The following is a 14,812-nucleotide window of genomic DNA, read 5'->3' on the forward strand; positions in this document are numbered from 1 at the left end:
GGCTTGCACAGGGGTTCAACCCTGGGGCCTCTCTCATGCTAGGCAAGCATTGAGCTATGTACCCCCAGTCCCAGATCTGGGTTTTGTTTAGCAATTTTCTCTAAAGTTTTTTTGTTTGATTGTTTGTTTTAATGCATTTGGAGCACGCAGCGATGTCTAAAGTGGTGGGTGTGTGTGCGTGGGAGTGGGGGACAGGCAGTCCGCAGAGTCAGCAGAGGCATCTGAGAAGCAAGGAATTTTTAAGGGATAGCTGCACTCCATGTAGAGGCCTCTGACTTGCGTAAAGGAGGGCATAGAGGGTCTGAGCACCGCTCCCATAGCAAGAAATAAATGCTGGCCAGGTCTAGGTGGATTTCCGCGGGCATTGTGGCCGGCTGCTCAGACTGTCCAATCAGAGTGCGGCCAGAAACCTAGGCTTAGTGATCTTTAAGTTACTGAGCCAGGTCCCGACACACCCGGCCACGCGCTCAGCTCTCCCGCGGCGGTTAAGTACGTTTAAGTAGTCATTCCTATCCCGGCGGTTCCATGCTCAGTTCTTGGCCCGGGCATAGGGGAAGCGGCAACAGGTCCTCGCGGACACCCTCGGCTTCCCACACCCGCATTCCGCAGCGTGCGTGGGTGCGGCTGCCCGGCGGTCTGCACCCGTTAGCGACCCAAAGGCTGGCCAGCCGGGCGGACTCTCGGGAATCCACCCCGGTGGTCTCCGGAGCCAGGTTTTAAATAATTCATGAGCTGGGCCCCGCGAGCGGGGCAGTGAAGGGAGAGGTCCGCGGCAGCGGTGACGAAAGCCGGAGATGGAGCAGGACCCCGGCGCGTGGTGAGTAGCTACGACCTCCCTCCGGAGCCGGAGAGGGGTCTTCGGACTGGCAGGGGGACTGAGCGGTCCCCTTTCCCAAGTACTAAGGACAGGCCATGGCGAGAGGAGAATCTCTCTCTGGGCATCTCCCTGCCCCGGTAGCAGGTGGCTGGAGCCCCGGTAGCCACCAGGGAACTGGAGGGGCAGCGAGAAACCGGAGGTGGCCCAGGAACCACGCCAACCCGAGGTTCCGAGATGTTCTGGGAGAACCGGGTAGGGAGCGCAAACTTTTCCGGCTGCGCGGTGGCCGGCGTCGCACGGCGCCGCTGGGGTCTTCCTCCTATTCTTTGGAGTGGAGCCGGCAATTGTGGGTCTCCAGGTGTCAGGGCATGAGATGGCGAGGGAGGCCCCCCGCCCCCGAAGGCCTCAGGCTCGCCCTTGGGGAGGTGGTGAGCGAGGGGAGGCTCGCCAGGGGTTTAGGAACTTTTCCGCGGTTAGGGGAGCGCTGGTGGCCCAGGGGACGCAGGGTGCCGAGCCTCTCCGGTGGAGCCTGGAAACGGCCAACCTTCCTCGGTTTTGCCAAGCAGAGTGCGCTGTGCAACTGACCGTAGTAGGAGGGGGATCTGGGGTTGCAAAGGGAACCGGTTCCCGGGGGGGCCACAGGAGAGCGCACGCGCCCTCAAGGTGGAGCACCACCGCCTCTCCACCCTCCACGACCCGCTGGTTGCTCAGCTCCGAGAGCTTGGGCTTTCCTGGGATGGAGAAGCGGAGTGCTCCGGATGCACCCTGCCGGAACGCGCCGACCGCGACAACAAAGGGGAACAAGGACAGACGAAGAGCTCCGCGGCTGCAGGAGAGTCGGGGTTCAGGATCAGTTTCCCTGAGAGCAGGCCCGAGGGCGGAGGGGCAAGGGTCCAGATCCCCCGCTCTCTGGCGAGAGCGCCCCCAATCCATGCCCACGCGAGGCAGCCGAACGGAACTGGCGCCGACGCGCTGGGGGCAGCCAAGTTACTCCGGCAACCCCCTCCCCGGAGCGGCGCGGCGGCCGGTTCCTGGAGGCTCCCGACTTCCCGCGCCCGCGTGGCCGCCCATTCTTTTGTGTCCCGCAGCTTAGGAGAGGCTCCTGTCTAGGGGTAGCGGAGGCTGGAGGGAGGCCGGCCTGGAGTGGGGTTAGAGGGAAGGCCGGGAAACCCGCGCCCGGTGCCTCCTGCAGCTACAGGTTTCTCCGCGAGCCCGACCGACCTTCCTCCGGTCCGGTGCCGGCTGGAGAAAGGGCAGCCGGGCTTCTTGCGGGCAACTACCGACTTTTGTTAAGATAAGCAAGTGCGTGATTGTGGTCCTTCGCGGCTTCCTCCACCCTCACTCACACTTGACTCCAAACAACTTAGGCAACGAGTTAGGTGGAAACAAATGAAGTTGCTTTTGGGGGATTGAATATTTGAAAAACAGCTCTCTACGATTCAACTTGGATGATGTTGTATATTTTTCTTTTCTCATTTGTGAGAAACTTTCTGTATCCACGGAGCTGCCTTCTCTGGCAAGATGAGCCTGGGGGTCATGGTGGAGTTTTGCTCAGAGCTTCGATGGCAGAGCCCCACCAGCGCTTTGTGAACGCCCCGGCTGTGGGCCAGGACTTTACTGTCCCTTGCAACCCAAGCTGCTTCCCACTGTACAGATGAACGAAGCAAAGGTTGGAGACTATAAACAGCTGTCATTGTCACAGTTAATGAGTGATACCAGAGACCCAGCCCTTTCTCAAAAGCTTGCGGCTATTTTCTATTTAGCAGCACCCTTTAGTTTTGTTTTCTTGATATGCCCTATAAATTTTTTATGAACTTCCGTATGTTTTCCATGCTGTACTATTTCTCTGTGTTCTAGTTCAGTGAAGTAAATAAGTGCATCAAACCACAGGTTGAAAATAACAGAACTTTACGCCAAGTATTATGTTGTTGGTATTGTTTTAAAATATGAAGGAACTAGGTTTTTCAGCGGGGCGGGAGCTGGCTCTGGAGTTTTGTTAAGGATCAGGATGCTTTGTTAAAAACAATGTAAGCAGCCTGACATGTTGGTGCCCACTTGAAATCCCAGCTAGTTCTGAGGCTCAGGCAGGAGGATTGCAAGTTCAAGGCCAGCCTCAGCAATTTAGTGAGGCCCCTAAGCAACTTAATGAGATCCTATCTCAAAATAGAAATAAAAAGGACTAGGCATGTCCTAAAATGGTAAAGTGCCTCTGGGTTCAATCCCTAGAACCACCAACACCACCAACAAAAGCCAATACAAGTGAACTCTGGGAAATTGTTGCAGAAGAGGGCTTCTGGGAATGGTGATTACGGGGTGGCTTGAAGGAGGGACAGGAAGGCTGGCTAGGCCTAGGAGCCCAGGATATGGCAGGGACCCAGACTGGTGTATGGCTATGGTGCTGGATATGGCTGTTGGCACTGCCATCTTTGGTGCTAGAATTAATTAGAAACTATGTGACTTCAGTGTATGCTGCAAGCACAGGCCCAGGGATAGACACCTGATTGGCCCGGCTTGGCTTACCCCTCCAGGACCAATTTGGGGACCTCAGTTGGCCTCATAATGAAAGGCAGGGCTTCCTCCCTCAGGACACACAAAGGTGGGCCCAGAAGTTAGGGAGCCCTCACATCCTGCCCAGAGCGTCCCACATGATGAACACCTAAACAGGGACCCTTTTTTAAAAAAAGAACAATTTTGAGAAGTTCCCATCAAATGAAGAAAAGAAAATGAAGTTGCTCATTCACCCTGTTTGCTTTTTAAACCTGTGTTTGCTGAAATGTGGTTCTTGGACTCCAGACTCAGAACCATGCGAGGTATTTGTTTAAAACCAATCTTTTTGGACCCCTTCTCCTCATGAATTCATTGTGTTTGGGGTAGAAACCAGGAATCTGTATCCCATAAGTCAGGAAAATGGTAAGAGGGCCTTGTTGATTAGTACCTGTTTAAGATGATAGCCCCTGAGGCAGAAATTTCCAGAGCTTGCAAAATTGAGAGTCCAAACAAAGGTATCTCTCCCATTATGGTAGACCAAATGTTCTGCATGAGGAGCTGCAGTGAGGATTGGGTTGGAGGAAATGGCCATGGGCAATCCTACGGGTAGGATAGACCATCCTTTCAGAGGCTAGAAAGCAGCAAATAGGTAAATGTTTGGTACCACTTTAAAAAAAAAAAAGGTAAAAATGAACATTTTGTGTCAGTTTTTCCCACTGCCATTTTATTTTTACAGTCCTTTACTGAATACCTACTGTGTGCCAGGTCCTCAGATTACAGGCGTGAGCAAGTCAGGATCCCTGCACAGCAGCTGGGATAGACCAATTCAAAGCAACATGACAAGGGCCTTTGGGAGAGCACACTTCACATCCGTGTCCTATGGTTGTATCTGAGAAGCCCATGGTATCTGTAGAAAGCGGAATGGGTGATATCCAACCAAGAGCATAATCGTTCTCAAACTTCAGTTGTCTTAAGAATCAGTCCTGAGGAGATTTTATGGAAAATCAGGTTAATGGGCCTCATCCAGAAATTAGGTGTGGCATCTGCATTTTAAGCGAATACCATTGCATGCTGATACAGAAGTTGCTGATACAGAAGCTCAGCAGCTCTTGGGACCAGGTGGAGTTTATCAGGAAGCACCCAGACCTTCTATTTTGGCACAGCCATTAGAGTCAAGGTGAAAAAATGTCTCCATTTGACCTGACAATTTCTTCAATTGTCTAGCATTTCTCTTGTGAGATTTTAATATTTTCTTACAATTTAGTTTAAAATTTAAAATGACGGATCTACACTTCAGAGCAGGATGTAAAGAAATCTGGACTTGCAGCTCCAGTTGCCTCTAGATCGCTGGCTGCCTGTCTTTGCAGGGGTGAGCTGTAGTGTTTCCCTCCACCTGGAATTTCATTTCTGCCTTTCCACCGAGGAGGGCTTTGGCAGTGAGCTTAACCACAGCTCTCCCTAGTCAGTTCTGACTCTGGCTATAGGTTAATGGTATTACCAGGAAGTGAGCCTTTTTCAGCAGCTGAACCTTTAATCCTTGCAGCTGCTAGGATTAAACTTCTTTAGCAAAACTCCAGCTAAGGTTTGAGTGTTGTGTGTTTGTGTGAGAGAGACGTTCAGAAGGGACCCTTCGAGAGATGTTGCCTGGGTCCTGTGCACATTGTGAGTGTCATGGAGAGCCAAAAGCAAAGTGTGGGGTGAGTGCCTTTGTTCCTGGTAGCCACTTGGCGTCCGAGCAGCCCACGATTTGCTGTAGGGTCATGCTGTTGGTTGCACTGTGCAGAAGAAATTGGAGTTGTGTAATGCATTAGATTTGCATTAGTATCTTCATTCAAATAACTCATGAAATCCACCTCTCATCTGGAGCTTACTTTGACTTGGAATCTAGGTAGTGGGTCCTCTGGATTCTTGTAAAATGTGTCTCTCTCTTTTGATTGTTCCCCTTTCCCTTTTTCACAATGTGCATTTTAGGGGCACCTTTTGCTTATCTTGAAAGTTAACGAGTATGATGTGTATGTAGCTTACAAAATGGCAGCAATGTTTTGCAGAACACCTGGGTGGGGGTCAGGGGGAGACACAGACACACGTGTGAGCCAGATTCCACTTCTGAGTTCTGGGCTGTTCACCTCACCCTGTGACCTGGCACGGGAAAGCAGTTACGTTGATTTGTTTATTTCTTATATTCAGCAGATGCTGAATACGGACACCAGCTGTGTGCCCTGCTCTGTTAGATTCTGGGGATGGAAAGAACCTAAGGTCCACCAGGACAAGGGCGAGGAGACTCTGCCCTGTCTCTCACCTTCCTGTGCCTAGCCATGGAGTTGGTGACCTGGGACAGAGGTTTCCATCAGGATAACTCAGCTTCTTAGGAAGGCAAACAGTAGTGTCATAGGATCTCCAACAGTTTGGTCCCTGACCTCGGGGTCATCCCCCTTTTGGTTTGGATTGTGGGTAAGATGGAGAAGAGGCCTTTGGAAATAAGATCAGTCTAATAATAAGCAGAATTTAAGGCTGAGTGAGTTACCTCCAGGCAGGGAGAAAAACACAGACTTGGAGGAGAAAAGTGAGCATATAGTTATTGCTGGGTGCTCTGTGGAGCCTTGATTGGAGCCTAGGACAATGAGCTCTGTAGGATCTGTGTCTTGGTGTCCTGGCTAGAGCTTGGGCTCTGAAGGCAGACTGCTGAGTTTGAGTTCTGGCTCCTGCGATCATCACCTGTGACTTTGGGGAGTTATGAAAATCCTCATCATGAAGTGGGCTAATGCCTTAAGCATGCACAACAGCATTTGGAATCTAGTAAGTGTTTGGTAAATGTTAGTTTCCACCATTGCACGGCCCCTCAGTGCCTGCCTATCTGTAGAGCTTGGAAAAGGTCTGTATTCTGAGTCAGCCCCACCCCCAAGGAAGGACCTTCTCTGAGTTCTTGTTCCTGCCAGCCCCTCCCCTGCAGCTCTGGAGCAGCTGTGTGTTTGATTTCCACCCTCCCGGGATTAGGCTGAAGGGTTTTCTCTAAAGCTTTGCAGTCTCCTCTCCAGAGCAGCTCCTGGTGCAGGCAGGTGGCCCGTGTCGGTGACTCTACTACTGTCTCTTTCATTGCCAGAGATGTTGCCTTGAGTGAATGACTCCATTGAAGGAAGCTCTTCTGCGTCCCTTGCTGCAAGCCAGCCCTGCCAGGAAGAAGACTCAGCAGGTCCAGGACCCACTAGACCACCTCTGCACAGGAAGGACCTGTCTTCCCTAAGGCTTCCAGAAGCTACCTCATGTTCAGGGAATCTTGCTAGCTATGGCCCTCCTGTTTGGTATACTGCTGCTGCTGGGGCTTTGTGGGAATATCATCTCAGAAAACACTTCTGAGGCATTGGATTATGAATTGCCTGCATCCGAATATGAGACTGAAGACACCTACAGTCCCGGGCCCATTAGTGTTCTCTTCGAAATGGTGCGCATATTCATCTACATAGTGCAGCCCGGAGAGTTCCCTGAAGGTAAGTGCCGACTTCAAGGAAAGGTGGGATTTTGTCTCCACATGCACCATGGTATTGTTCTTAATGACAATGCAATTCATATCAAATATATTTAGTATTTTAAACTTGAGTTTCAAAAAAGGCTGATTTGCATAGGCGCAAAAAACTTTGAGACAGAACTTCAGTTAATTAGGTTGGCAGCAGTGTGATTAGGATAAATGAAATTCAACTCTATTGCTATGTTGGTTTTCCAAGTCCTTACCTTTTTTACATTTTGTTTTGCTTTGCTTAGAGCAATGAATTTCTCTAAAGCACATACCGAAGGTAAAAATCAAGGTAAAAATGCAATTTCTCTGTCATGAACTGAGAGGTTAATAGCTACCTGGCTCCTCTTGGCGATGTTAGTGCTTACAAATTTAATTCTGCCCACTGCGAAATGCAATTTTGACACTGCTTAAGGAAAGGGCAGACCTGTCCAAACCTATTTATCTTATTAAGTTTGCTTCAGATCTAAGTTTGGGTATAAGAGAGGGGGGTGGAACTTGACGCCCAGTGTGCTATTCTTTGTACACAGTGCAGATGTCCACTTTGGCCTTCTCGTTCTGCTTTATCCTACACATCAGAACTTGGAAGTTGTGATTGTCTTCATGTTAGGTCTATCCCATGCTTCTAGATTTGAATATTGCTATTGATTATAAAATTTATAGCAACCTTTATTATGTTCCTCAACTGGTCAGTTACTCTGTGTGTGTGTGTGTGTGTGTGAGAGAGAGAGAGAGAGAGAAGGAGAATGAATTTATTTTGGTACATCTCATCACTTATTTATATCATGGGAATAGTATAAGGAGTTTCACTAAATACATGTTGATTGAGTTTTTTTTTTTTTACATGTTTGTCTTTTATCAGCTTGAAAGAACTTGAAGTATTTTGGTTAGTTTAAATTTCAATTCAAAGAAATGAGTCTTACTGAGCTCTTACTGTCATAAAAGAGTATCCCAAACTAATGCTGCTTACGTTTCATTGCTTGAAAGACTATAAATTTGGAAATTCAAAAGATAAAAGTAGGAAATAAGTTGAACTTATTACTGTTGATTACATAATTCACTGTTTTGAATGCATCTCTTAGTTTATTAGTAGGCTTAATACAAGTCACATTGAACGAATAAACAAAATAACTAGGAGTGCTTCTCATCTCTACTTCTTTTTTTATGGTACTGGGAATTAAACCCAAGGGCACTTAACCACGGAGTCAGATCCCCAGCCCTTTTTAGTTTTTTTTATTTTGAGACAGAGTCTTACTAAGTTGCTTAGGGCCTCAGTAAATTGCTGAGACTGGCCTTGAACTTGCAATCCTCTTGCCTCTGCCTCCAAGTCACTGGGATTACAGGTATGTGCCACCATGCCCAGCTTTACTTCTTTTTAAAATATATGTACCAAGTGTAGAATTCAGTTGTTTAATGTGAATTTGCAGTGGATTCTTCAGAAAGATGAGAAGGCTTCCCATGTCTTAGTCTAAAGCTCCTCGTGTACTTGTCTAATCCCTTAATCTCTTTCCATATGTTGTTCTATTTTGCTTCTTCTGAATTTCAGAGGAAGGTTTCCTCATGTTTTACAATGAAAAGCAGTATTTAAAATCTTCCTTCAGATGACCTGAGTAGAGGCGATCTTTTAGTCTTAAACAAAATTAGCAATGCATTTGAAGATTCTGAACTCCAGCAACATTGTTAGTCTAGGAAATACCTGAAGAATTTAAATCCAGAGGTAATCTGAGGTGTTAGCCTGGTTTGTTCCTTGACCTTCATCAGTACTTCGTAGCTTGGAGCAAAATATTATCAGAAGTTTCAGCAGAAGAGCAGAGTAGACCATCCTTACAACCTTTTTGGGGAAAAATCTAATATTGAATATAATGAATGACACCTTGCAATGTTGGTTTTTCTCCACCATCTTGCTGTTTATATTCTTTCACTCAGCTAATGGATTTCATAATGGTCTCAAAGTGTTCACTAGGGGTTTTACAGTGTTGTGAAGGACACATATTAGTCAGTCACAATTTTTCCATTTGGGGCAAATGCATTTCATGGGCATTATAGATATCTTCAAAAGCAAAGATGCAAAAGCATCCCCCCCATAAAAAGTAAAAAGAGGAATTCTTATTTCTTATTCATCAGTTTAACTAACTTAGTTTATTAACCAAAACAAAACTATGGGGTAAATATAATATTTTCACAGAAGATACTATCCCATGGGTATATTTTTTTATTTGAAAGAACAAAAGTACTTTGAATGCAAGGTTCCACTGTGGCTTGAGGACTGGGAAAGGAAGGGACAACCCTGGATCTGGGCTTTTTTTCCCCCCCAGTACTGGGGATTGAATCCAGGACCTCGGACACTGAGCTACAACCCCAATCCTTTTTATTTTGAGAAAGGGTCTCTCTAAGGTCTTGAAGTTGGAATCCTCTTGCCTCTGCCTCCTGAGTGGGTGGGATTACAAATGGACACCACTGTGCCTGGCCCCATCTCATAATTTTTTTTATATACAATTTTCAATTTGCTATTTATTTTTTAATGTGGTGCTGAGGATTGAACCCAGGGCCTTGTAAGTGCCAGGCCAGTGCTCTATCACTGAGCCACAATCCTAGCCCCCCCCCCCCGTCTCATAATTTTTAAGAATTCAGCATGGATTTTTCTTAAGATTTTATATGCAAAACTTTGTGAACAGTTATTGTTGGCCAGAGGATATAAATATGAAAAACTCCCCCGTCTGGGGGCAAAAAAAAGGGGGAGCCTGGCCAGGTGCAGGGGCACACACCTGTCATCCTAACTGCTGGGGAAGCCGAGGTGGTGGGATCTCCAGTTCCAGGTCAGCCTGGGCAACTTACTGAGCCCCTGTTGTAAAACATAAAGTAAAGCTCTTCTGGGTTCAGTCTCCAGCCAGCGCTGGAGGGAAGGAAGATGAGGGAAGTCCTGCTTTCTGCAGCATCCTTGCTGTGAGTTGGGAATGGTACCTGAGGACAGCTGCTAGGGTAGGTCACTGGGGGTGGAGGCTCCTGCCATGGTTCAGAGGGTTGATGGTGAACTCACAACAAAGCAGAGGGTCACGGGGAGGTGGATACAGTATGTATCTATGGCCAAAGAACTGTAGCATAAATCTTGGCTCTTACTGTTGCCTTCTGGGAGGTCTTGGTCAAGTTCTCCCACCCCCAGACCCTCTTTTCCCTTGGATGGAGTATGACTATCACCATAGCCCACTTTGGCTTTGTGCAAGGCTTAAATGAGATGCCTGCTGTATGTGTAGCCTTTGTTTAAAACCTGGCCGGAAAGGCACAGAGAAATAGGCTCAATGATTATAGTTGCTATTGACTTCAATATTTGAGAGGGAGGGTTGGCCAGATAGCAGGACTGGTTGAGAGCCGTGTGTAGGAATGAGAAGGTGTCTCCAGGAAGGATCCCGAAACCGACCACATCGCTGTCCCAGGAACGTTCCTCATGGAATGGCCCCATTGGATGCACTTTTGTTACTTCTGGTTGGAGGGTCTCCTGAGCGCCCCCATGGGAGCAGAACCAGGCAGAGAAGACAGTGCGATGCCCGTGCCCTGAGTGATCTGCACTGCGCTGCGCTGTCTGTCCAGCAGGCTCTTGGTTTGTCCATTTCTTTTTTCCTTTTTGCTGTCCCAAGCCTCCTGTCAAGGCTGGCTTTGCCATGCGTCAGCTCCCTGGATTCCCCACAGCTGGGGGGTGGGTGATGGTGGTCGGTAGGGTTGCTATTTCTACTTATTATCCTCCCCTTTACGGATGTGAAAACTGAGAAAGACATTACACATTCAGGGTGTGCCAGTAGCAAGTGGCAGCCAGAGAAACCCTAGCCCCCAGGACCAGTTATCCTTCCCATAACCCATATCTCCCTTGTTTTCCTTCCATTTTACTGTGATGCTTTTAAAACTAACCACGGGCAGGACCGGGGATGTGGCTGAATGGTAGAGCAGCAACAAAACCCCCACGAGTTAAAGAAGAGAACAAGAAAGCAAGCAAAGAAAAAGTTTAGAAAAAAGAAAGAACCCAAATAACCATTAGTTGGTAGGGAAAATAGTAAATTTTGCACATTAAAAAGAATGTACAAACCTGATGGGGTCGTTAAGTACCTCTTTTGGTTTTATGTGGCTGGGATGAATTTGGCCTAAGAACCAGATCTGAGCTGCTCTAGTGAAGCAAGCAAAGGAAAAACACTCATCTGCTTTTAGTTTTATAAATTGTCTGAAATGGTTCTCTACATTGCTTCGGTATATTTTTTAAACGAGCTCTTTGGATGGTTGACCTATTTCTAAAAGCATTTTCGGCTGATCTGATTTGCTCGGAGAATAGGGTTGAGATAGAGGTACCAGGGGGGAAGTCGGGGTACTTGGGGAGTTGGGGCTGCTGCCAGGGTGTTGTAGTAGCTGCTCAGTTGCAGGTGGGGAAACTTACTCACTAGGTTGACCAAAACAGGGAGTTTATCTTCAGAACTCCAGGTGCCTCCTGGTGCTCAGTGAGGTAGGAGCCACAGGACTGCGCCTCGCGCTCAGGATCCTTCCGCTGTCCATCTTGGCTCCTCTGAGCATGTCCACGCTTGGCACCTCCTCCCCACCCCTTCCCATCTGGTTCCCCCTCTGCCACTGTCCTTGTGGTGGACATTGCATTGTAGAGAGTGGCCAAGAGTTCTTTCTCTTCTTGTCCCAATTCTTCATTCCCCAGGGATGGCCTCTGGACCCCAGGGCCAATTGCCAACTGTGAGCCCATTGAGTGGCTGTGGCCAGGATGGTGCTGTGTGGGCCTGGCTCACCTACCACTTGCCACCTGCCACCATGGCACCATGCCACCATGGCATCAGTGGCAAAGGAGAAACCTGCAGTAAAGGCAAACCTTGGTGGACAGCCCAACAGAGTGTCGGTGCCAATGTTCATGCAGCCCTGGGCCCCCACACCTGTGTGTTCTTACCTAAGTCACACAAAGCCAGCATTGTTCCCTAGAGACCATGTGACTCATGTTGGCATTGGACCCTGCCATAAATAAGGTCATAGAGGGAAAGAGCTCATAGGCACTGCTGCTCCTTCCCCATCTCGGTCGCTTCCCCATCTCGGTCGCCTTCAGTCCACCTATCTTCCCTATCAGTCCACCTACCTATCTTATCACTGGGACACTTCAAGGAATTTAGACAAGTCAACCCCTCTGTGGACGAGGTCCTGTTTGTACCCATTTACAGAAGAGGAAGCTAAGGCTGGGACCTGCCCAGGTACTTCAAGTGAGGTAGTCAGGGCTGAGCCGACTGTAAGGTCTAGACTCATAATTTCTGCTGATTTATTTTGCTGATAAAGTGAGACTCACAGAGGTTGAGGGAGTGCCCCAAGGTCACTCATGCTGATAGCCAAGAGACGGTGCCCAGGTTTGAACCCAAGGTCCTGGAACCCCCAAGCTTGGGCTTTTCCCTGAGTGCTGTCCTGTTGGCTCCACAGAGGGGGAGGCCTGCTGTCCAGATTGTGTCTGTCTGTTGCCAGGGACCTGTGTGAGTGTGTGTGTGGGGGTGGACAGGGATGATAGCGGGCGCTCCAGCCCGCCTCTGTGAGCGTCTCCAGTTTCACAGGACGGCCTTTGAAGCGCAAGTGAAAAACTTGCCCTGACAACTATTGTTTCACTTCCTTGTCTACAAAGAAGCCCTGACGAGTGGTCCTGTCTTTCCTTAAGTAAATAACAGGCCAGCTGGGCCCAGCCGGAATGCCTCTAGAAAGACACCTTCCTACCCTGCTGTCCCCACCATGATGAGGCCTTCCCATGGGCGCAAGAAATTGGAGATGAAGCAACAATAAAGTGGGGCCACCCTAGCAGCTGCGGGGTGAAGCCAGAGTGGTGGGCACCTCACCTTTCCCGGGGACTGGGCAGAATTCACATCTTCACATCTGTGCTTGGAGAAGCGGCTGGGAAATGTGGTCTCTACAGCGTGGCACCAGCTCCTAGCTGCCCAGTAGGATGGACATCACCAGGGGAAATGGCCATGACAGGCCTGCCATATACCCTCTGCTGGACTGAGGTCCAGATTCAGGAAAGGGCCCCAGGTGCTTTGTGGTAGCGAAGAACTTGTGTCCTGTAACCACTGCCTGGGTTTGGATCCTTGCTTCTTTTACTAGCTCTGTGATGTTGGGCAAATTACTTAATCTTGTCTGTTCCTTAGTTCTCCCTCTTTAAGATTGAAATTGTTAATAATTATACCTGCTTTTTAGGTCATTGTAATATGTAAGTAATTAATATTCACAAGGCACAATAGTGCTTGATAGAAATGCTGTGTGTTTTCAAATAAAATGTGAATATATAAACCCGTGCTTATTAAAAGCTTTTAAATATCAGGCTTTGGTGAACATGGAGGGGAGATGTGTTTATCTGACCCTCACTTTCATTGATTCTGTATTAGGGCAATGACATGTTATCACAAACTGGGTAGCTTAAACCAGCACAGATACATTCTCTCCCAGCGGGAAGCCAGAAGTCTAGAATCAAGGTGTGGGCAGGGTGTCATACCCTCTGAAGAATGGTTCCTGTGTCCTCCAGACTCTGATGGCTCTAACTGTCCCTTGGCCTGTGGCAGGCTCACTGCCATCTGTCTAGCTTCACATGGCTGTCTTCTGGGTCTCTGGCCCAAATCCCTCTTTTCCTTTCCAAGGACATCTGCTGTGGGATTTGGGGCCCCACCAAGTCCAGGATGATGTCATCTCAAGACTCAACTCACATCTACAAAGACCCCCCTTCTCTAAGTAAGGCCAGTTCACAGGTTCCTTCCTGCATATAAGCATATATCATTTCAGGGGCCACCACTCAGCCCACAACCCGTGATGTTCTTCCTTAGTTCTCTCAGTAGCCCTACGCAGCTCACAGATTTTAAACCACGTGGCCCAGATCACATTTCTAGAAAAGGACTGCAACCAGGTTGAACCTGTCTGACTTCAATTCTGTGGATAACTGGTGAGCTGCTCCTGCTGCGAGTCAGGTGCCTTTCGGCTGAAGGCGTTGGCGGTGTCCTGGCTCTCAGAAGGCGGCACGCACAGTTGGCTCTGACCCTGGGCAAGCTGGTCCACGCACATCTGAGGGATGAATGGTGGGGCGTCAGAGGAGGCCACACGAGGAGAGGAAGCGGCATCTCAGTCGAGCTGGGAAGTGGGTGGGAGGGCTCCAGAAGCAGAGAGCGTTCTGGGCAGAGGGCACTGCCCATGTGAAGCAGGCTGAGCGGCCAGCCTGGATGGAGCCCTGTGTGGCCAGGAGGTTGTCAAGGGTCTGAGCCAAGGGGTGGTTTGTGGGCAGTGGGGTGGCACGCTCTGGCACATCACATGAGGTTCTGCAGAGAACAAGGCAAGCATTCCTGAAAAAGCCTGACCAAGGCCACCTGGAGCAGCCACGGGGCAGGCATGCGTTTACTAACCTGCTGCTGGAAATTCTCCTGTCCATCTGCTGCCAGGGTGTAGTCTAGCTCAGTGTCACTCCAGGTGTGGCCTTCGGGCCCGCAGCATCTGCATCCCCTGGAGCCTTTCAGCTCCCAGATGCTTGGGCCCTTTATCCCTCACTGAATCAGAGTCTCTTGTTTTGTTTCGGCTAAAAAATATTTAAATTTTTATAAAAATTTTAAAAATATTTAAATTTTTTTGAAGTATAGAATGCGCGTACAGAATGGTGCAGGTAAGCTGACACTGTGCAAGTGAATCACATTCAGACCAAGGGAAAGGCTGTCGCCCAGGAGAGCGCCTTTTGTTTCCTGGTCACTGTCCCCTGTCTCATGCCAAAAGTGACAGCCCCTGGCTTGCATGGCATGGCCCAGCTGCTCCTGGGGACCTGCATATGTGCACTCTTTGGCTCTGGCTTCTTTCACCAATATTTTATTGATGAGATTCATCTATATTATTACATGTATCTGTCAATATTCTTTTTACATATCATCCTACTATGTGAATGTTTCTAAATTGATGGTATCCACCCTACTGGGCTGCTGTGTGAGAGTTTCTGGTTGGGGCCGTAATGCCCGGTGCTTTGG

The 14,812-nt window shown here is 48.7% G+C and overlaps 1 protein-coding gene across 11 annotated transcripts in view; it reads left to right on the plus strand.

Moving 5' to 3' along the window:
- The first annotated feature begins 458 nt into the window (after nucleotides 1–458).
- Nucleotides 459–14,812, plus strand: part of Prom1 (prominin 1) — a 129,664-nt gene continuing 115,310 nt past the window's right edge. For 10 of the 11 annotated variants that reach the window (XM_077803087.1, XM_077803086.1, XM_077803078.1 and 7 more), the window contains exons 1-2: nucleotides 459–817; nucleotides 6,405–6,789. In XM_077803087.1, coding sequence (XP_077659213.1) covers nucleotides 6,588–6,789 — 202 coding nt within the window. In that variant the 5' untranslated portion in view covers nucleotides 459–817; nucleotides 6,405–6,587. Of the gene's footprint in view, nucleotides 818–6,294; nucleotides 6,790–14,812 lie in introns of those variants that run through there. The other variant, XM_077803079.1, reaches the window with a different exon arrangement.

This window comes from Urocitellus parryii, chromosome 10, assembly GCF_045843805.1.
Source record: "Urocitellus parryii isolate mUroPar1 chromosome 10, mUroPar1.hap1, whole genome shotgun sequence".
Lineage (NCBI taxonomy): Eukaryota > Metazoa > Chordata > Mammalia > Rodentia > Sciuridae > Urocitellus > Urocitellus parryii.